This window comes from Planococcus citri, chromosome 1 (assembly GCF_950023065.1).
Source record: "Planococcus citri chromosome 1, ihPlaCitr1.1, whole genome shotgun sequence".
Classification (NCBI taxonomy): domain Eukaryota; kingdom Metazoa; phylum Arthropoda; class Insecta; order Hemiptera; family Pseudococcidae; genus Planococcus; species Planococcus citri.
The window spans coordinates 48,291,173-48,311,993 of NC_088677.1; the positions used below are offsets into that span (position 1 = coordinate 48,291,173).

The 20,821-nt window shown below is 34.7% G+C and overlaps 4 protein-coding genes across 4 annotated transcripts; 3 read left to right on the forward strand and 1 right to left on the reverse strand.

The window, feature by feature from the left end:
* The first annotated feature begins 145 nt into the window (after nucleotides 1-145).
* Nucleotides 146-2,895, forward strand: spn-B (spindle B). Its single transcript, XM_065345653.1, has 6 exons — nucleotides 146-1,541; nucleotides 1,614-1,754; nucleotides 1,827-2,003; nucleotides 2,069-2,208; nucleotides 2,274-2,486; nucleotides 2,574-2,895. The coding sequence occupies exons 1-6, from the start codon at nucleotides 1,487-1,489 to the stop codon at nucleotides 2,778-2,780; spliced, it is 933 nt and encodes a 310-aa protein (XP_065201725.1). The 5' UTR covers nucleotides 146-1,486; the 3' UTR covers nucleotides 2,781-2,895.
* Nucleotides 2,896-3,437: 542 nt separating this feature from the next.
* LOC135832414 (protein MEMO1) lies at nucleotides 3,438-6,600 on the forward strand. The gene is made up of 8 exons (XM_065345654.1): nucleotides 3,438-3,784; nucleotides 4,144-4,225; nucleotides 4,301-4,369; nucleotides 4,522-4,634; nucleotides 4,707-4,818; nucleotides 5,098-5,317; nucleotides 5,397-5,501; nucleotides 5,567-6,600. Exons 1-8 carry the CDS (start codon nucleotides 3,736-3,738, stop codon nucleotides 5,705-5,707), a joined length of 891 nt encoding a protein of 296 aa, XP_065201726.1. The 5' UTR covers nucleotides 3,438-3,735; the 3' UTR covers nucleotides 5,708-6,600.
* Nucleotides 6,601-7,644: 1,044 nt separating this feature from the next.
* LOC135832409 (histone-lysine N-methyltransferase EZH2-like) lies at nucleotides 7,645-11,956 on the forward strand. The gene is made up of 13 exons (XM_065345646.1): nucleotides 7,645-7,981; nucleotides 8,534-8,726; nucleotides 8,803-9,014; nucleotides 9,087-9,281; nucleotides 9,348-9,493; nucleotides 9,565-9,725; nucleotides 9,843-9,943; nucleotides 10,016-10,543; nucleotides 10,616-10,883; nucleotides 10,959-11,129; nucleotides 11,199-11,381; nucleotides 11,470-11,635; nucleotides 11,715-11,956. The coding sequence occupies exons 2-13, from the start codon at nucleotides 8,588-8,590 to the stop codon at nucleotides 11,773-11,775; spliced, it is 2,331 nt and encodes a 776-aa protein (XP_065201718.1). The 5' UTR covers nucleotides 7,645-7,981; nucleotides 8,534-8,587; the 3' UTR covers nucleotides 11,776-11,956.
* Nucleotides 11,957-12,613: 657 nt separating this feature from the next.
* On the reverse strand, nucleotides 12,614-16,126 carry LOC135832418 (nuclear RNA export factor 1-like). Its single transcript, XM_065345658.1, has 14 exons — nucleotides 15,803-16,126; nucleotides 15,526-15,709; nucleotides 15,327-15,450; nucleotides 15,159-15,245; nucleotides 14,976-15,080; nucleotides 14,767-14,905; nucleotides 14,498-14,694; nucleotides 14,307-14,416; nucleotides 14,164-14,200; nucleotides 13,867-14,090; nucleotides 13,602-13,776; nucleotides 13,355-13,519; nucleotides 13,092-13,288; nucleotides 12,614-13,011 (listed from the first exon to the last, which is right to left on the reverse strand). The coding sequence occupies exons 1-14, from the start codon at nucleotides 15,849-15,851 to the stop codon at nucleotides 12,912-12,914; spliced, it is 1,893 nt and encodes a 630-aa protein (XP_065201730.1). The 5' UTR covers nucleotides 15,852-16,126; the 3' UTR covers nucleotides 12,614-12,911.
* Between the last annotated feature and the right edge of the window lie 4,695 nt (nucleotides 16,127-20,821).

Genomic DNA, 20,821 nt, shown 5'->3' on the forward strand with positions numbered 1-20,821 from the left:
CATACTCCGAGTAACTCCGAGTAAAAACGAGGTGTCGATTCCTGACATTTTTGCACTTGCACTGTAGCGTAAATGTGAAAATGTCAGGAATCGATACCTCGTTTTTACTCGGAGTTACTCGGAGTATGCGAAAAGAAACAATACCACCTATAGTAAAAGGCCTGAGCGCTGTTTTGTGACGTCATCACTAATAGATAGTATGTACTCCGATAACACTATAGAAATGAATGAAATATTAATGCACTAGAACGAAATAAATACTGAGAACATTTTATTTTGCGTTTTGAATCACATTCTGATACTTAATAATCAATTTGAGATCAAGAGGGAATGATTTGAATGGAAAAATAAGTAAATATAAGCTCATAATCAACACTGTTTTTATCATTAAAGATGAGAACTACACTCGTTTATGATCTAATTTCTAAAAGAATATCAAGAAAAACTCTGGAGGATGACAGCTGACAATGAGGAATATAGCAAAGAAGTACAACACATACAAATTATTGTAAATATTACCGAATATACGCGAACATAATCTCCAACTCAAAGACTAAGGTATACGAAACGATCACCAAACATTGCATACATGACGGAGATTTCTCTCGAAATTCTTTGCAAACATTGTATTTATGCCTGTTGAAATCCATCCTAAGTATTTTGGAATTTAAAGCTGCTTCAATTGGTTTGAGATACTGATGATTTCTAGTTTAATATCCATTATCCATCATAGCAGCTTTAGCATGGCTGGTCTAAGAAGTAGATTTGAAAATTAAAATGTATTGTAGATTTTTCTCCAACTTGATGCGATTGCATTGTTCACTAACTACTTATTTCATTACAACATCATTCCGGTACAACACACTAGTACACATTAATTTTCATTTTAATCTACAGTTTACATCACTATTCATTCAAATTACACAACACAAACGAGTCGCAAAAAATTCATTTTTGTACACAAATCAAATAAACCAACACCATCTGTAATTGAAAACATCAGTACCACATTACTAGAACACATTTTATGACAAATATTAATTGAATTTCATAATTTAATTAACTTTTTTAACGAAAGTTTTACTCAATTTCACGAATTCGCCATTTAAACATACGTTAAAATTCAAATGGTAAACACAATCGAGTCATCTACTTGTGGTGACGTCAGAGCTGATAAGGATTCAGCGCTCAGGCCTTTTACTATAGGTGGTATTGAAAGAAAACGGCTAGTGATAACAAAAATTAAATTATTTTCATATTTTTGTTTTTCATTTGAATAGCTAAATACCAACTAAGTACTTGATCGTTTGATTGTTTCTAGTGATTATGTTATTCAAATTTTTGCAAACAAATGAAGAATTGTGGAACGTTCACGTTTACTCCATCTCCATCACCTGCGAACAAGTTCTATTAATTACAACCACCATGTTCATTTGATATAAAAATAGCCACATTCTAGAAGCATGCGAAAGTATTTCTCATTGTCATGGAATTAAATCTACGGAAATTGAACGACGATGTCAGAGATAAGCTGCTGAAAGGTGAGTTCTGCTATCATATTATGTACTTTGATTTTTTGCCCTGGATTAATTCTGTATTTTGTAATCTTACAGCTCGTTTAACAACTAGCAGCAAAATCTTACAATTGACCGAAAACGAGCTCAAGAGAATTGGCGATTTTACAGCTGAGGACGTGAAAAGTATATTTCTTCTTGCCTCACAAACCACCGTCAAAGCTATTCCTTTAAACGCTGGTATTTTTCCGTTTTAAATTTCTACTTGTGATTTTTCTGTACTGCTAGAAAATTTGTGGAATATTTTTACAGAATTGCCGATGATAACTACTGGATGCAAACACATTGATGCAATTTTGGGAGGTGGATTGCGTCGTTCCAGTGGAATAAATGAGCTATCCGGAGAAAGTGGCTGTGGCAAAACTCAGCTTTGTCTTCAACTTACATTGACCACCCAAAACCACGAAATCGTCGGAGGAATAAATAAATGTAAAGAGCCCATGCTAAAATATTTCTATTATTTTGTACTTCTTACCATTGTATTATTTATTTAGCGGTGCTGTACATTTGCACAGAGGACAGTTTTCCGTCAAAGAGACTTGTACAAATGATGGAAAATATTCCTCCGCCGTTTAAAAATCGTTACGAAATACCGTACGGCGATAGGATTTATATTGAACACATTTCTGATGTGGTGCGTACTTTTCAATATCTGTATTCGATTCATTTCTTTTTTTTTCACCTCTACGTTTTTTACAGAATGGATTGAAAGAATGTTTATTTATGCGTCTGCCTAATCTACTCAACACTGGAAAAATTGGATTAATAATCATCGATAGTATTGCAGCATTATTTCGAGCTGATTATGCTCCTCAAGACGGACTTCAACGTACTAAAGATTTGCGTAGTGTAGGATGTCAACTGCATTCGCTGTCGAAGAAATTCAACATTTGTGTTTTGTGTGTCAATCAGGTGAGCTTCGATGTTTGTCAAGAGAGAGTAATGATGTACCTATACCTACATATGCTGTTTAATTATGGTTGCAATTATTTCTCGTAGGTTACTTCGTCAATTTCTACAAATGAGACCGATCCTATTCCTGCTTTGGGACTAGCGTGGGCTAATTTAGTAACAACGCGAATTGTAATGAAAAAATATCAGTTTCAAGATCTCAGAGTAATTAAGCTGGTTTTTTCTCCTCATACAGGCCCTGCATCTTGTGGTTATACGATTACGGATTCAGGAGTTCGAGGAACTGAAATTTAAAATTCATGTCTGTGATAATTGCATATTATTTTTAAGAACATGTTCATTTTTTTCTACAAAATCGATTCAAAACAAAAAATAACAAAATGTAAATAATATATACATAATAATTCTATTTTGAATGTTGTTTCCATTCCATCCATCCATCTTCTACACGTATGTAGTACTTGTACCTACTACCTACTCGATTAATTTCATGTCAAGTTGGTCGTTTTTATTTTCAAATTTATCAGCAGAAACATAAAACTATGTTAAAACCTTTGACTAACGTTTATACACGTTTTTGAAATTTATTTTGTCGAAGTTGAACTTCGAAGTGAAGGAAATGAAGCAAAAGAACGAGATGGTCCAAGTTCCAAAGGGTATTTTTAAACGTCTACTTAACTATTTTCTTGGACTCACTTTATTGCGGTGGTACACGGTGGATGTCAGCAGACGCTAACCGCGGAGAATGAATTATTTCGATGTCCAGTCTTGCAAGAGCTGAGGACTGAGGGGAGCTCCGCATTCAATTACATCATTCTCTTGTTTATTTTGATGAAGTAGATTGCGAGTTTGTGACTACAGATAATGAAAAATTTTAAATTTTCCCGAGTTTAGCCTCAGGCAGAATGGCACAGTAAAATCGAATCGAACGACCATGGGACGACCGCTGTCACCGCACGAATGAGCCTACTCTAAAGTGTGCAAAATAGATATTCAGTAAAATTCTCCCGATTTTCCACCAATGACCCACAAGATCTCAACTTGTTTTCATTTCAACACACTCTTTTTCTAATCAGAATCAGATGTTCGAATTTCGAATGAATATTGTACTACATTATTAAACTCGTAACTCTTTGTGTTTCAATTTTAGTGGATAATGAGCTAACATTAACTTCTTGAGACAATTTTTTTGTTCTTATCTGTACGTATATTACTCGACTTTCACCTTAATTTTTGATCGCGTTGAAATATGATTTCGAGAAGAGCTACTCATTCTGGAAGTTGGTATACGGAATCAAGTAAGCAAATCATTCTCTTATTTTTACTGCTCTATTTAAAAATATATCATTGACGTTTGTCAAGAATGTACGTTTTTATTGTATTGTCGTCTCATCGGCGATGAATCAGTCGATTAAAGCCTCTTTGCTAATGTAAAGTAAAGTATTACAATTTCGAAATTGTGCCCAGTTTTGTTCCTTTTAACAAAGCAAAGCTATTATTCCCATTGTGGTTTGCACTTTGCAGTTTTCGTTGATCTGCCAACAAAGCCTACATATGTATTTCCTTCAAGGTTTTCCTTTTTCCTTCAAAGTTAGGCTGAAATCAGTTCAGATCCTATATAAGTATGTTCAACTAATTATTTTCACGTCTTTCACAGGCAGAGAATTGAATAGACAGTTGGAAAACTGGTTAAATGCTGCTGAACTTCTTCACGGACCTGCCAGAGCGATTATTGCTCCGTAATTCAGATTTTTTGTAAATATTATTACTTATCAGCATGTAGAAATTTAAGTAATAATGTATTCATTTTACAGGCACGCTGGATATCAATACTGTGGAGCTTGCAGTGCTTTTGCTTACAGGCAAATTAGTCCAGTTGTTGTGTAAGTAATCCATTTGTTAATTAAGTACACTCTACATTTAAGTACTTGTCTTATGTTAGAATAAGTAAGTTACTTAAGAACGTTCACCATATCAAATGATTTTTACATATTTTTCAAAATTTATTAATTGGTGCTTGTGTTTTATATTTCAGTCAGAGAATTTTCATTTTAGGGCCTTCTCATCATGTCAGATTATCGGGATGTGCTCTCTCAAATGCAACGAAGTATCGTACTCCTTTATATGATCTCAATGTCGATACTCAAGGTACTATTTTTTAACGCCTCTTTTCATTTCAAAGCCATAGTAGAATAAATAATCGATGTATTTTTTTTTTAGTTTATTCTGAATTGGAGAGCAGTGGTCCATTTGAGAGAATGGATATTTCTGTAGATGAAGATGAACACAGTATCGAAATGCATCTTCCATTCATTGCCAAAGTTATGGAGCAGTATGTTTGATTTTCATATCAGGGGTGTTCGAGCGCTCTACAGAACGCTACAGAATTTACAGAAAACGTGAAAAATTAGGGGTTTTGAGCGTTCATGACGTACCCAAAATGTACGGCAAACTGCTGTAATGCAATTTTACATCAAACTGTAAAAAGTTTTTTACGTTTTCTGTAATTGCTTTTGCTGGAGGTTTCTGTAACTTGCTGAAGAGCGCACGAACACCCCTATTGTAATACCTACAATTTATGATCCGTATTAATCGAGTGATTATTTGTCAGGTATAAAGATTCCTTCACTATTGTTCCTGTGTTGGTTGGTTCATTGAATCCGGATAAAGAAGCGATGTACGGTCGGATTTTTTCCAAATATCTAGCAGATCCTCAAAATTTATTTGTGATATCTTCCGACTTTTGTCATTGGGGTCAACGTTTCCGATATACGTTTTACGATCGTTCCTGGGGAGAAATTTACCAATCTATTCAAACTTTGGACAGAACTGTAAGATTACTCTCAAATACTTTTTTTTTAAATTTTTATTTTATTCAATACTTATGCATTTTTTCTCAATCTTACCTAGGCGATGGATTCTATCGAAACTTTGAATCCTTCCGCATTCACTGATTATTTGAAGAAATATTCTAATACAATATGCGGTCGACATCCTATAGGGATTTTAATTCAGGTAAATAAAAAACATTGTTATGGCAATGCAATTTTACGTAGCTTACTTGAAATCTGAATTTTCAGGCTGCTAATCATCTGCAAAAAATGTCTATGAATGGTCATAAAATGTCGCTCAAATTTCTGAAATACGCTCAATCTAGTAAGTGTTCCAATATGAGTGATTCTTCCGTCAGTTATGCTGCTGCCGCACTTGTATTCGAATGAAATAATTTTACTAATACCTACATTATGTAATCGTGATAATTTCTCGTTTAACTGAAAAATAAAAATCGAATGTGTATAATTTTGCATAACTTGTACTTGAGTAGAATTAAGACGTTTTAGTTTACGGGAGAGTTATTACATATTATAATAATTAATGTGACTTGCTCCAGTATAGGACAGCAAACAAAACAATAGTGGTTTTCTAGTTTCGTTCGTTTTTTATGATAATACTTAATCAAATCTTAATTCATGAAGCGTGATCAAAGTTCTACTCTGCTATATCTAAATTAGAAACCGGTGCCTTGAAAGCCTTTCCCGCCTCACGCATACCCAAGGGTTTGTATGAGGTTTACAGTGTGGTAAAGGTCGGTTGGGGGTTGGGGGGGGGGGGTGTATTACAATTTATAGGTTAAATAGCTAATAATAAAAAAATCCAAAACTCAAACTTTGATTTGATCGTTTTTTTTTGTAACTATGTTTTCAATTTGTATTGCTTCCTTCTATCGTTGCAGGTCATAAATGCTGTATTATGTGATAAATACGATGCTTCTTATAACATACTTCAATTATTCTTAAGTCGATTAGTCTTACGTAGAATTAAAATGCGTTGGCAATTTACTGAAAATGATTTTTTTTTCAAGTCTTAATGCGATAAAATTGTAAGCTAGTTTTTGTTTAAGTCTACTTAAGATGATTGACGATAATTTAGTGCATATACGAGTATATTCAAAACAGTTTCAAAAATGTCTTGTTGAAGTTAACATTTTGTACAAAATTGCCTGTATCAGGCAAATGAAATTTTATAAGTTTTCTTTTTTTTACTTTATTGTTATTGTTATAATAAATGCTGAAAAAAACTGTTTTATATGAATAAAAGTTTCAGTTTATTATGATATTTTGAATGAAACTATGAATCGAAAGTTTGCGATTTAAAGGAATTCCTTATTCACAAATACATATATGTATAACCAGTGAGTAGACTTGATGTAATGAATTTTTGAGTTTCTGAAAGTTTGAAGAAAGGAGTAATATGAAAGTTCTCGTACAAATAATTCTAATTGTCGCAATTTTTTCTAATAAGTTTTTGCCTTATGAACCTCGAAAAGCCCATCCATCAACTTGGTAAAGAAGAAAAAGCGTTAACATCTTCTTAATTTATTGGAAAAATTGCGACAATATATACCAGTAAATCTAGCCATTTGACTTCCGTCTATCTCAATGTCTACCTAATAACATATTTCTGCTTTCCAAGGTGTAGGCCTAGAACAAACGTCGCTAGATTTTGAAACGTTCTCCGTTTTCGATAATATTTTTTGTACTTAGAAATGAATTTGCTTAAGAATTGTTTTTAAAACAACATGAATACCTAATAGTAAGTTCAATTTTCTTGTGATGAACCTGAGCAAATCTAGATTACTTTTATAGTCCGTTCATTCAAGAGCAGATACCGCTCAATTTGTAGACTGAGGCCTATTATAATTTAATTTTTGTAATCCAACAACATCATCAAATTGTTAGGCCCACTACTTAGCTATTAACAAGTCGTTCGCGACTGTGAGCTGTGAGCCTCATAAAATTATAATTATCGGTACTTTATGCCTTTTTTTTTCGATTTAAAAAAGCTGGACACTCACATTAAAACCAGGGTGGTTGGCTATCTGATGAGATTAAACAAATCGTAATTTCGATCCGTAAATTTTCAAATTACTGCATTTCTGATAAAACGTAGGTAGATATTCCATATTCTCCTCTCTTTGAAAAAAAAACCTTTCGTTCCAATATGCAATATGCACTTTTTGTAGCGTTTATTAATTTTTTAAATTCATATTATGCGACGATATTATGCAAAATGCGAATGTTGTTTGGCGTAGTCGAAATTCGTAATCAAGATGGGGAGGGTTGTTTTGAAAACACGTTACTGTCGTTACTGGGTAATGCATCACTTGCAGTTGCATCAGGCGGTTTCAGTTATCACATTACACAGTGTTCGTTGCTTTTGTATGCTTGCCGTCGTCGTGTAGTTTTGATGGTTACTGCGTTGAGGTTTTACGATTTTCTTTATCAAATACAAAATTGTAATTTGATTGAATTTAATAATTACCATTAGATTACTATATTCTGTGTGTACGATTAACGCGTTATGTTATTGAAGAATTCTCGTTCATCAATAGTCTGAAAAATTACGAACTGGTTTGCCGGATTATGTAGGCACCATTGTTTATCAGGAGGAAATTGGAGAAGGAGAAGAATTACCAAGTTTAAATCACATTTTTTGTAAGTTATTCATTAGCAAATTAAAGTCTTTAATTAGTAGGTATTTCGAAATATTAGTACATATTTCGAAATGAGCATTTATTACAATGTTTAGGTTTTCAGTATGAATAAATTCTTATCAGAACACCAGAAAACGTTATTCTTGGCGAACGTTATTTCCCTTAAATTATATTGATCTTTTTGGTCTCATTTAGAACAGTCTTGCGAGAAAAATTTAATACATTTGATGCAGTTTTGAACTTCGATACTTGATTTACTTTTCAGTCGACCTTGGCAAATGATCGTATCTTGACCCAACCGAGGGTCTACACTCTGAATAACTGATTGAAACCAGTTTGTAATGTAGCAGTTTCTCAGACGGATAATGTGTTTGCGGTTTGATTAAACCGTGACTTAACATTCGATGTTAATAATTTACGTATCATTCGCATCCGCTGTGTAATATATGTAGCGCGTACGATGATCTTAAGAGTTCATTGATACGAAATTCTTTTCATCGAATTAGTGCCCGAGTTGACCGGTACATATGATAATGTATTTTTATCAATGCAGGATGGAATTTTCAACGTGCGTCGTTTAAAAATAAGGACTACCTCAGCTGTGAAAATGTCTGTTAAACAAAAGCAACTCGCAGAATGGAAAAAACGAGCCAGATCGGAGTACATGCGTCTAGTGCAGATTAAGCGGCATAAAAAAACAGACGAAGTAAAGGTGCAATGGGCTGCGAATTCGCAAAAAATAACCGGTAAGTTTGCTCGCTACAGTATGATACTTTTCATTCTGTGGTTTTGTACTTTTCATAATTTCTCTACTTGTAAAAGATAATTGGCTCGAGAAGCACAAGAAATGGGAAGAAGGTTGCAAAGCGTTATGGGACGCCAGGCTAGATCCGCCGTCCAATGTAGCAAGAATCAGGAAAGCCATATCTACGTCGCTCGATAACGAAACGACTACATGCTGTATCAAAATTATTCATTCCATTAGTCCTATTCCTTGTATGTACACATGGGCTCCAATACAGCAAAACTTCATGGTATTCGAAAACACGATTTGTTTTCAAGATTTCAAAATGCATCGATTACTCATTGAAATATTTTCTTTTCAGGTGGAAGATGAAACAGTTCTGCACAATATTCCTTATATGGGCGACGAAGTCCTCGAGCAAGATGGAACTTTCATAGAAGAATTGATTAAAAATTACGATGGTAAAGTTCACGGTGACAGAGAAGGTGGATTTATCGACGATCAAACCTTTTTAGAATTAATCAATTCTCTTTTAACATATCAAATCAAAGATCAGGTTTGTGATTGAAAATATCAACGACTCGTTATAGAACATTGTGTAAAACATGTCCCCTTTCTTCAGGAAGGAGAAAACAAATCATCGGATAGGAAGAATAGCAAAAGCGAGTCTTCTGAGGATACCAAAAAACCGTTTCCACTGCCGATAATTTTTCAAACTATTTCGTCCATGTTTCCAGAGAAAGGCAAACCTGATGAATTGAAAGAAAAGTTTGTATGGTAGCGATTATATAGAGGAGTGAAAATCGCTGATGAATTAATTTCATGTTAAATCTTGGTAGATATGCTCGTTTGACACAAAGTAGCGATCCAAATTCTCCATCTGAATGTACTCCCAACATAGACGGTCCTAACGCCGAATCTGTGATGAGGGAACAAACCATGCACTCGTTTCGTTCGTTGTTTTGTAGAAGATGTTATAAATACGACTGTTTTCTGCACCGTAAGTTTACCGAATAAAATGCAACCCGCTAAATTCTTCATCGCCAAAATGACCTGTTGCCAAAAAAAAAAAAGTTTGAAATGAAACTGGCCTGTTGATAAATAAGATTAATTATAGGTTTGAAATCACATCATCCTGGTCCAAATCCTCTCAAACGTAAAGGACCCGATTTGAAATTATTTTCCGATCCGTGTGGCTCCGATTGTTATGTGTTATTGGTGAGATATTTCTTTCAATATTTTCGTAGTGTTGAATTGAATAAACTCAAATTGTTACATTTCGCTTTGTAGGAGGGAATGAAAGAAAAATTAGCTGCAGCTGCAGCCAAAGCTGAATCAGAAGCCAGCAAGTTGAAAGACGAAGACGATGAGGATGATTACGAGAATTCCATCGTTGAGCATACATCGCGTCGTAGACGAAGATCTAGTGACACTGCCTCGCTTAGTCAATTGGATACAAAACCAGAACCTAGGACAAAGAAATCAGTGCCTCGCACTCACAGCTTAGATGATAGCGGTAGGCCTCCAAAAGTGAAAAAACAAATATCTGTGGATTCCGGCAATGATGCCAGCTCGGAAGACAGCAACGATAGTAAAGGTTTCCAATCTCAGTTCCTTACATTCTTGGATGGAAATATTGATCATTCTGAGCAAGATAAACCAGTTTCCACGACAACATCGTTCTCTTTAGTCAAAGTCTTAGGTCCGGATACCGAATGGACGGGATCTGATCAATCTCTTTTTCGAACATTACATAAAGTTTTCCTGAATAATTACTGTGCCATTGCTCAAATTATGCTAACCAAGACCTGCCAACAAGTAACTCCTTTACACTAAAAATACACGCCTATCTGGACGAATAGGTTTCATATGAATTAATTTTTGCATTAGGTGTACCAGTTTGCTCAGCAAGAAGACATTGACTTGAAAGCTGAAGATTTCATGAAAGATTTAACTCCCCCGAGAAAAAAGAAAAAACAGAAACATCGTTTGTGGTCCCACCACTGCCGAAAAATACAACTTAAGAAAGATAACTCCTCGAATCATGTGCATAATTTTACACCATGTACACATCCTCCAACTCAGCCTTGCGATCAAACTTGCCCATGCGTCGAAGCGCAAAACTTCTGTGAAAAGTTCTGTCGTTGTAGTTCTGATTGTAAATATTTTTGTTTTTTGGAAATTCAAGATCGGTTACAATTTTCAATTTTTTACATTCGCAATATTTCTTCAGGTCAAAACAGGTTCCCTGGATGTCGTTGCAAAGCGCAATGTAACACGAAACAATGCCCGTGTTATTTAGCGGTTCGCGAATGTGATCCTGATTTATGTCAAGCTTGCGGAGCTCACGAATACGACGTGAATAAAATTTCATGCAGAAATGTCAGCGTACAAAGAGGATTGCGTAAGTTTCCTTCTTATAATTTTACGATGCGAAAACACGTATAGTTTTCAATTACGATTTGTTTTGCAGATAAACATTTATTGATGGCGCCTTCAGATGTGGCCGGTTGGGGAATTTTTTTGAAAGATTCGGCTCAAAAGAACGAATTTATTTCGGAATACTGCGGAGAGATTATATCCCAGGATGAAGCCGACCGTAGAGGAAAAGTTTATGACAAATACGCGTGCAGCTTTTTATTTAATTTGAATAACGGTCCGCATTTCATTCTCTATTTTTCACTCTAATTTGTAATTTGAGATGGAATTTTTATTTTTAATATAAGCTTGATTTTGTTGTTTAGATTTTGTCGTTGACGCAACCAGAAAAGGTAATAAAATCAGATTCGCTAATCATTCCATCAATCCTAATTGCTATGCTAAAGTTATGATGGTAAATGGAGATCACAGAATTGGTATTTTTGCGAAGCGTCCTATTCAACCGGGAGAAGAATTATTTTTTGATTATCGGTAGGTTAACGTTCACAGAAACTAAGAATCGCCTATGTCGGCTCAGCATTAATATTGATACATGCTTTTATTTCTCCAGGTATGGGCCTACTGAACAATTGAAATTTGTTGGTATTGAACGTGAAATGGAATTTTTATAGGGATTTAGTGAGTTTGGTGTTATTTCATAATTTTCAGTTGCGAGATATTTTTATACATTTATTTGTTAATAATATTTGTGATATTTCATATTTCTGAGCTGGATTCCTTGATAAATTATATTCAATTTAATGATCATGTTGAGTAGTTCCAATAAATAGATATCGAATTTTTTCTTATCAATCCTGTCGTTATTTTTTTTTCCAATTACAAATTATACATATATACTTCAGGTCTAAGTACACAGACAGACATGCCAATTTTCTTGAAATTGTTGCACTTTTGAAATCCACGGTTTAAAAACAATTCTCATACTCAGGTACATGTACTTATATTTTTGGCTTACATGCCGAATTGCCGAGTGTTCCAGTGAAAATAGGTATGTATCAAGCAACTTGTCAATTTCACAACGTTATGAGTGAAAACTGAAATTAGGCACATAATGAAGCTCAGCATATCAAACTTTTCAAAAGTACCTACATAAAATAATGGATACGTTCGAATAATCAAAAGGGTCAACTCCTCTATTATCCAGTCGGCAGTCTACAACTACTGCCTTCAAAATTTTGATAATTAAGACGATCAATGCGGAGGGAGGTGTTTCTTTTCGACTTTATGTCAAGTTCTCCAATCTCGACAAGTCGACACTGCGCTGAATTCAAACTACACTTCTAGCGGACAGCATCATCACTGCACGAAGTCATGAACTTACAAGCCATCGGATAGTGCTTCAAATAATCAGATTAGGGCACTATATCAGATCACTCGAAGCGAAAAATCATGCATAAACTTGTCTGTAATCTTTCGCTAAATATGTATATAGAAAAGAAAACGATGCAATGATAATGTAACACAATTTACTTCGAAACTTCAAATTAACGAAAACACATAATCCAAATTTTCAACAATAAAAAACATGGTAAAAAAAGTCAAATCAAAATACTTACAATGGGTAAATCAAATCAAGTTATGAATAATAACTTCAATAAAAAAAAATCTTCATAAACGTAAAAATAACTAATCATAAAAAATGGCATAATTAACCGTAGAAATCACACGAACTTATAAAAATACCAACTACCTATAATATGAATGAAAATCAACGACCATATTGCTTATAAGCAAGTTGACTGGTCACTCATTTCATAAAGGCTTCCGCAGGAATTTGATTAGATTTATGAAACTTATTAAAAGCAAACAACGCATTATTCAAGTTCCAATCTGTTTCTACCAAACACCTGCAAAAAACAACAAAGGTTGCTATTCCATTCTCAAACTCCGATTACATTGATGCAAAAGCGACGAATATCGTACTTACTTTTCTGACCACGTTAGGTTCATACCGGTTTGTTCAGATAATGAATTTATCATTCTCCGCTTTTCATCTAATTCTTGAGAACTGCGAATTGGAGTTGATTCTCCAATAGGCGAGCATGGAGTTATTTCTGCTTGTACATTTAGCTCCAAATGCTGCGGACTAGCAGCAAGGGCAAGAACTGGAGAGCTCAAGGCATTCTATAAAACAAAAAAATTAATTCCGCAAATCATCGCAAGTTCTATTTTTCAGTAACTTCAACTTACCGTCGCTACTTCTTTAGACGCATCAGTTATGGATAACATATCACTGATGATATTGTATCCTGAAACAGCCGGCGTTAGGATAAACGTTCTGCTGAAAGCTCTAATCGGCGAAGTACTTTCGATTTCGTAGAACACTCCGCAAATACACAACGATATCATTTGAGGCTGTTATGAAACACATGGTTAATTAATTTTAGTTACCTATATCTCATTTTCTACTATAGAAACTTCAATTGCGATCATTTACCGTGTAAATTAATAAATCGACAGTCATATTGGATAAATCGTGCTGGGTTTTCGGAAGCGTATTTAAAAATCTGACAATTTCGTCTCTTCCCCAGTGCAAAAGTTTGGTGATATGTTCAAACTTATTGACTTTCTTCAAATTACGACTATGGAATATGTACTTTTGACTGTTCGTACTGCAATAAAAGGTAAAAAAAATCAACACCAATCGCACGAATGCCTATATCAATGACTATATCTATACATTATAATTCCTGATTACATACCCGCTAATGTTGAATACGTTCATGGAAAACTGAGCAGAATTGGCGTAGGCTTTGTTCAAAGCGTCTCTGTTATGTTTATCATCATATAACGCGTAAAACTGCGCTAAAAACTGTTGAGTGAAATCTTTACCATTAATATCGCATAAGAAACTTCCTAGACTTTTTGGTATTTCAATCACGTTTTCTTCGTCAAATGAAAGCGGTGGCGGTAATTCGATCGCATCCTATAAAATGAAGAAAATGGGTACCGGATCACAGTTAACCAAAGTAATGAAGTAAATATGGATTAAATCTTACCAAGAATATTACAGCCTTGAATATTTTACGAACCTCTCTGTAAGCAGTGGTACACAGGTATAATCACGTATAGGTGTAGGTACGTAAATCAAGTTCATAACTTCAAATACAGTAATGGTATCCTAGCTTAGGCTTATTCTTACCTTACATAATTTGTCTGATCTTCATATTTATCACAGAACGGGTTACCATCCAAAGCAAGAGTTTCAATCTTCATGCCTTGAAGGCATAACAGATCTCTCAAATTGTTTATCTGCAACGATATAAATAAAAATGAAATGAACACGAATATAAGTATATTCATTTCTTCGAAACATGCCACTATAGTACTCACTTTATTATGACTCAAACTCAATGATTTCAATCGGCTGCCAAATTTTTTCAGAATGGACAAATGTTCGGTCGAAATTATTTTATTGTGAGATAAGTCCAAGGATACAATATTCGGAACACTTTCGCCAATGATTTCAAGTACAGTTTGAAATACATTTTGACAATTCAGCGGCGCAAAAATTCCATTATTCTGAAATCCTGAAACACGTTGAATTGTATTGCAAATGAACACAATTCAGAAGAGTCAACTTGACACGCGCATATACCTACCTTCTTTAGAGTAAAATCTGCACAAATCCAAATGCTGAGTTTTTTCATCGTAATTGGATGACATAACTTCCCTTATTTTCTCTTTCAGAGCAGGATTCACGTCGATGTACGGCATGTGCGCACTAACTTTGATTTGAATCTACGATGTTACAGATTAAATTATCAGCAGGTATTAAGATTATTTGATTTTATATAAACACAACTATTACCTTCCAGCCATCTCTCATCGAAAAACGTAGATTTGCAGCACAAATTGCGGTAGCTGCTTTGTAATTGTCGATGAAAAACGTTAAATCGTCTTCGTCCAAATTGACCTATTCACATAGGTACATCAATCGTAGGAGAAGTTACTTTTACAAACAAAATGACGATCAAAACACAAAAACACTTACTGCTATCGGTACAAAATCCATTGGATCAATGAAATTCTGCAATGCCTTGAGTATTTCCAATCTGCTGTATTTTTTTCCATTACATAACTGCCAAGTTTATTTACGTAGGTATAAAAATTACGGTCCAACCAAGGAAAACAGGACATGAGGATAATTCAACATACTTACAGTAACCTTATACCATTGAAATGGACTTTCCTGTAGAACTCTTCCTCTAAAACAATGTTGATTACCGCCAACGTTTCTGGAATTAGCGTCCCTGTGAGCGCCTCTCCTTCCTTGCATAGGGTTACTGCAAAATTAACGTCACGAATAAAAATTCGTTCACATGGAGCATGGAGCATAAAACAAATAAATCTTTAGTTACTATCGGATGGCAACTCGTTTCCTCTCAGGAACCGGAGTCTTATTGCCGTTTCCTCCCTGCTCGAAACATTCGATGATTTTGTTTACCCATCCAATCGGATGAGATTGAGCTTTAAACGACACGCGTTTAGAATAAAAATTTCCTGAACCTCGTTCTCGATCAAAATTACCCGAATTCCGATCATCTTTATTTGAAAACAGAATGAAACGAAACTAGAATTAGATCAATTCAAATTCAAATTCGCAAAGTACCTATAATAATGGCCGATCTTACTTACGATAGTAATTATTGAAGTCTTCTTTGTTTTTCTTATGTAATGGCGGCATTTCAGTTTTTTACACAACATACACGAGAAATAGTAAAAAGAAATGAAATTACCGAACACAAACTTTCGCAATTAAACGTTTGAATGAAATAATAACATTCACTATTATCAAGAGTATAAAAGTATAATTTTCAGAAGGCGGGTGGCGTGTTCAAGACTCAAGTTGAACTGTGCATCTGCTCATTCGTAATCGTATACTGATTTCGAAAGGAAACGAATAATGCTGATCATCATTTCAGGCATCCGTTGCAATCGGCACTCGGCACACAACACACACACACACACACACACACACACACACACACACACAATCGCACTCAAACATAACATATAAACATTCCATCAACTCATAACACCACTGCTTGCAAAGACATGCAGCTCTATCCATTCTGTACATCCGTTCAGGGTTCAGAGTGATTTTGACAATACACGCTGTAGAAATTGTGATGGCAGGCAGAGCTATACGCCTGGAAAAATAAAATATGACCTTTGATTTCGACTAGTTCGACTTTCGGCTATTATCCTTCTCTTCTCTAGTAAAAGAAAGAGCTATACCCACTGTGATTGTCCCAAAATAACTGAAAGCTGGGACTGGTCTTAAAAGTTAGTATACATACCCCTATTTTATTTTAAAAGCACTTGGTCTGCCAATCCGCAGCTGCTGCTTTAAAGCTCAGCGAAAGCTCAAAAGTTCACAATTTTTCTGAACTTTTGGCCGAGAAAACTGATGGCTGATGGCTCAAATTGGTGCCAAATTATAGCATTTTTCGCGCTGAATCCGAATATTTGAGTCTGCCGACTCTAAAGTGCTGCCAAAGCCCCGCCAGACTGGTTCAAAGGGGGGCCAAGTTTCGCAAATTTCATCTTTTTGGGCTAAATTTGCATAAAAAGCTATAAAATCGGTTTAAAAATGATTTTCAAGCAGTTTAACAAAATGCTCTAAGGGTAAAATGATTTTTAGGCACCAAAATTTTTCAAAATTTTCATTGGGGGGGGGTATAAGGGGGGTATCGAGAAATTCACCAAATATGGCCTTGTGATACATCAAAATATATGTTTTTTGGGCCGCAGAATTCAATTATGGCGATATTTTCCACAACACTCGGTCTCCCGACCCGCAGCTGCTGCTTTAAAGTTCAGTGAAAGCTCAAAATTTCAGAATTATTCTGAACTTTCAGTCAAGAAAACTGATGACTCAAATTGGTACCCAATTATAGCATTTTTTGCGCTGAATCCGAATATGTAGGTCTGCCGGCCCTAAAGTGCTGCCAAAGCCCCGCCAGACTGGTTCAAAGGGGGAGTAAATTTGGGAAATTTCATGTTTTTGGGCTAAACCCTTATAAAAAGTTATAAAATAAATTGGGTTGAAAATTATTCTCAAGCAGTTTAACAGCATTTCGTTAAACTGCTTGAAAATCATTTTTAAATCGATTTTACAGCTTTTTATGCGAATTTAGCCCAAAAAGATAAAATTTGCGAAATTTGGCCCCCCTTTGAACCAGTTGGGTGGGGCTTTGGCAGCACTTTAGGGTCGGCAGACTCACATATTCGGATTCAGCGCGAAAAATGCTATACATAATTGGTCACTAATTTGAGCCATCAGTTTTCTCGGCCAAAAGTTCCGAAAAATTGTGAACTTTTGAGCTTTCGCTGAGCTTTAAAGCAGCAGCTGCGGATTGGCAGACCAAGTGCTTTTAAAATAGGGATATGTATACTAACTTTTGAGACCAGTTCCAGCTTTCAATGATTTCGGGGCAATCACCATAGGTATAGCTCTTGGACTATTACACCCAGAGCCTTTCACCCTTTCAGTTCCAGCATTGGTACGTTAGCTCTTAGCTATTGGCATAACCTGAATTTTGTCATTGGCTGGAATGAAGCTGACTATTAGCTAGGTATTGGCTGGCTATTGTATTATAGTGTTGGCTAATTTTGATCTATAAGTGAGTGACCCTTCAAAAATCTTGTAATGAAACCCCGGTTATGTTTTCAACATCTAAAACTTGTTCTGATGATAATTTGAGCAGCGTTTGTGTAAGATTGTAAAAAATATCACTGATAACAGCAACATTTTTCAATTATACAATTCTACATCAACATTTACCTAACGAAAGTCGAAAACATCACTTTTCTTTAAAAAATGGCACTTGGCCTTGGCCATTCCATTATTAGCTTGTTGAAATTCTTCATCTTTTCCTAAAAAATGACTGTACGTATAATTATATGTAATGTATATTATACGTAAATTTTAAAAGCGCATCCTTAATTAATTTTTTGCGGAGAGCAAGGTTAGTTATGAACCGGAAAAGGCGAGATCAAAAGACTCAAAAGAGCATGCTAAGAGATTTTTAAACTTGAAATTTCCACAAAAAAATATTAAAAACAACAATAAGGTATAAATAAATGCTCATCAAAATTTTTCCAAATTAATGTAGAAAGTTGAAAATTCGAGGTTACTCTATTTTTGACCCACCAAATTGATTGAAATTTGACAATTTGTAATTTGTGCTTGGAAATTGAAACCAGTTGCAAATATGGCAATGGATTACAAAAGTGAATTTATGATCGTCAGCCTTCAGAATAATGCATTATGGTGGCATTGCAATTTGCAATGGATGGATGAATTTCATCCATAAAATCAATGTACAACCTTTCTGCAATAAATGTTTCCATTTCCCCTATTTCTCAAAGTCTTATGCCCAAAATGAATCACGTTGGATTTCCTGGGTTCCCATCTGGTTCTGCTGTAACGCTGTAGGGCTCAAGGAAACGGATGCGAATGCGAACTGAAAAAAAATGTGGTAAAAGGTTCTTGAGGGTTAGTGAGAAAAAAGTCCTGGTTAGCAGTTACAGGTTAATTACCCTAAATTAAAAATTTGGGTTCCTGGTTATGGATTTCAAAACAATTACCGTAATTTTTTTCGGTCAAGGGTTAAGCTTTAAAAAAATTTTTGAATAAAATTTTTGAAATAGGTATGTAACATGTACATATGTATATAGGTACATCTCTTGATAGTTGGCATTGTTTATTCAACTTGAGTAACAATAACAAAAGATGAACCATTTTGAAACCACTTTTGTAAAATTTCAGAAAATAATACTGCCCATTTTTTCAAAAATAATTACGTATACAAAATAAATTATCAGCTGTCGTCCTCAAGGACTCTTAAAATCCAGACAATGTTCAGAATATGAAAAATGGAAAATTCATAAATTTTTTTCGTGTATCTGTATATGCATTCAATCAGATTCAAGAATCAATTTTTAGCAAATGAATTCATGAGAGAAAATGAAAATATTTGTCTCAAATTTCATGGAAACAAAGGTGATATGTGACCATGAAAATGGATGGATCGATGCTCAACTTCAGGATATGTTCGCATTATTTCATCTTGAAACACTGAGAAATGAAATGATGATATGGTTACAGTTCATTTCAAGTTTAGCACAACAAAATACTTACTAAAAAATATTGATTGGATGAAAAATTATTTCCCCAAAAAATTTTGGGTCAATTCCGTTAAAAATTCCGGTTCGCATCCCTGGCTCAAGGGCTGGACCACTGGCGCTTGGGCTGGTTTGCATTTCATTTCGCCACTTTTCGAGTTTTTTGATATTACTTTTCTTTGGTTAATTTTTTCAGAATTGTTTGAAAAGCTTTGCTTCCTAGTACCTACTAATAAATAATTGGGAGTAAGAGTTCTTTTTCCTAGTTAACATGGGATTAATATTTACCTTGGTAATTTAAAAATAGTTCAGATCAAAAGAGTGTTTCTGCACCTTCGACTGGTGTTCTTGTAAATTTTTTACAACAATCATAAATCATTAAAAATACTACATATTTGAGGTACCAATTGATGGCATTCCGAGTTACCGAATTCAAAAACCATTAAAAAACGTTTTAATTGAACTGATGATAATGGCCACAGCTCGGATATTCTCTCTCCAAAAACCTCAAGTATGCCCTTGAAAATTTCCTTAAAAATGCCAAAAATGCTCTGAAAAATGAAAATATTCTGTTACGATATGAGTGCTGTTTCACAGGAAAAATTATCTTCTAAACGATATTAATGCAAGTAATATTGTACCTAAAGTACCCTGTGGGCACGTTTGGCACTTTAGTGCCAGTATTTGACATTGCGTCAAATTGAGACTAGGACGCAATGCCAATTTTTAGTGCCAGTGTCATAGTGTCAGAGTGCCAGTGTCAGTGCCACTGGCACTGAGAACTGATACATTGCGTCAATGTGGGACTGAGACGCAATGCAAATTTTCAGTGCCAGTGCCAGTGCCAGTGTCAGCGAGGAAAAAGTTTGAGAAAGTTTTACTGTCGAATCTAGTATTTTTTTCGCGGCAGTGTTGCCTGGGTAGGAGTTCGTTGAGTGCAGTTATCTCCATTTTCCTTTTTTTCCCGCTTTTTTCTAATGAAATTTTTCGGCTCCGACTGGGCTCGAACCCGGGTTTCTTGCGTGGCAGTCCGCTGCTTTACCAATTACGCCACCGCGTCATACATAATTTGTTCGCGATGAAGCGGCTGTTAGTTGATTGCTCATTCATTTTGACTTGAGCATGCATCACTGCACTTTTTAGACACTAGTAATTATATTTTGAAGATTTTTTTTCTCTGAAATTATTACCTATCCTTTTAAATTTATTCAATCCAATTTTCTATTTTTTCTTTATAAAAAACACTATTTTTTAAATATTGTTTTTAAAAAGAGGGGTTCCAATTTTTCGTTTTTTTCTCAATGAAAATTTTCAAGGGTAAGTAAACCTCAAAATTTGAAATATTTTTCAAAAAAAAGAATTTTTATTAGTTGAAAAAAAAATTTTGTGAGAAAGAAGCATTCACTGGAGCTTAGGAAAAAGTTGCAATAAGGTTTCAAAGCAAATTTTTCTTATATTCAAAAAAAATAAATAAAATGAAAATATTATTGATAGTGCTGATCCTAAAAACTTTTCTTGAAGATG

Excerpts from the sequence above, each read along its gene's own strand:
- spn-B (XM_065345653.1), top strand. The coding sequence starts at position 1,487 with ATGGAATTAAATCTACGGAAATTGAACGACGATGTCAGAGATAAGCTG. Across the intron at positions 2,004-2,068 it reads CGTCGGAGGAATAAATAAAT|CGGTGCTGTACATTTGCACA; the intron begins GTAAAGAGCCCA and ends TTATTTATTTAG. Across the intron at positions 2,487-2,573 it reads GTGTTTTGTGTGTCAATCAG|GTTACTTCGTCAATTTCTAC; the intron begins GTGAGCTTCGAT and ends TATTTCTCGTAG.
- LOC135832414 (XM_065345654.1), top strand. The coding sequence starts at position 3,736 with ATGATTTCGAGAAGAGCTACTCATTCTGGAAGTTGGTATACGGAATCA. Across the intron at positions 4,370-4,521 it reads CAAATTAGTCCAGTTGTTGT|TCAGAGAATTTTCATTTTAG; the intron begins GTAAGTAATCCA and ends TTTATATTTCAG. Across the intron at positions 5,318-5,396 it reads TTCAAACTTTGGACAGAACT|GCGATGGATTCTATCGAAAC; the intron begins GTAAGATTACTC and ends AATCTTACCTAG.
- LOC135832409 (XM_065345646.1), top strand. The coding sequence starts at position 8,588 with ATGTCTGTTAAACAAAAGCAACTCGCAGAATGGAAAAAACGAGCCAGA. Across the intron at positions 9,015-9,086 it reads CAATACAGCAAAACTTCATG|GTGGAAGATGAAACAGTTCT; the intron begins GTATTCGAAAAC and ends TTTTCTTTTCAG. Across the intron at positions 9,494-9,564 it reads CCTGATGAATTGAAAGAAAA|ATATGCTCGTTTGACACAAA; the intron begins GTTTGTATGGTA and ends AAATCTTGGTAG.
- LOC135832418 (XM_065345658.1), bottom strand. The coding sequence starts at position 15,851 with ATGCCGCCATTACATAAGAAAAACAAAGAAGACTTCAATAATTACTAT. Across the intron at positions 15,451-15,525 it reads AAACGAGTTGCCATCCGATA|TAACCCTATGCAAGGAAGGA; the intron begins GTAACTAAAGAT and ends TTAATTTTGCAG. Across the intron at positions 13,289-13,354 it reads CGTCTAAAGAAGTAGCGACG|AATGCCTTGAGCTCTCCAGT; the intron begins GTAAGTTGAAGT and ends TTTGTTTTATAG.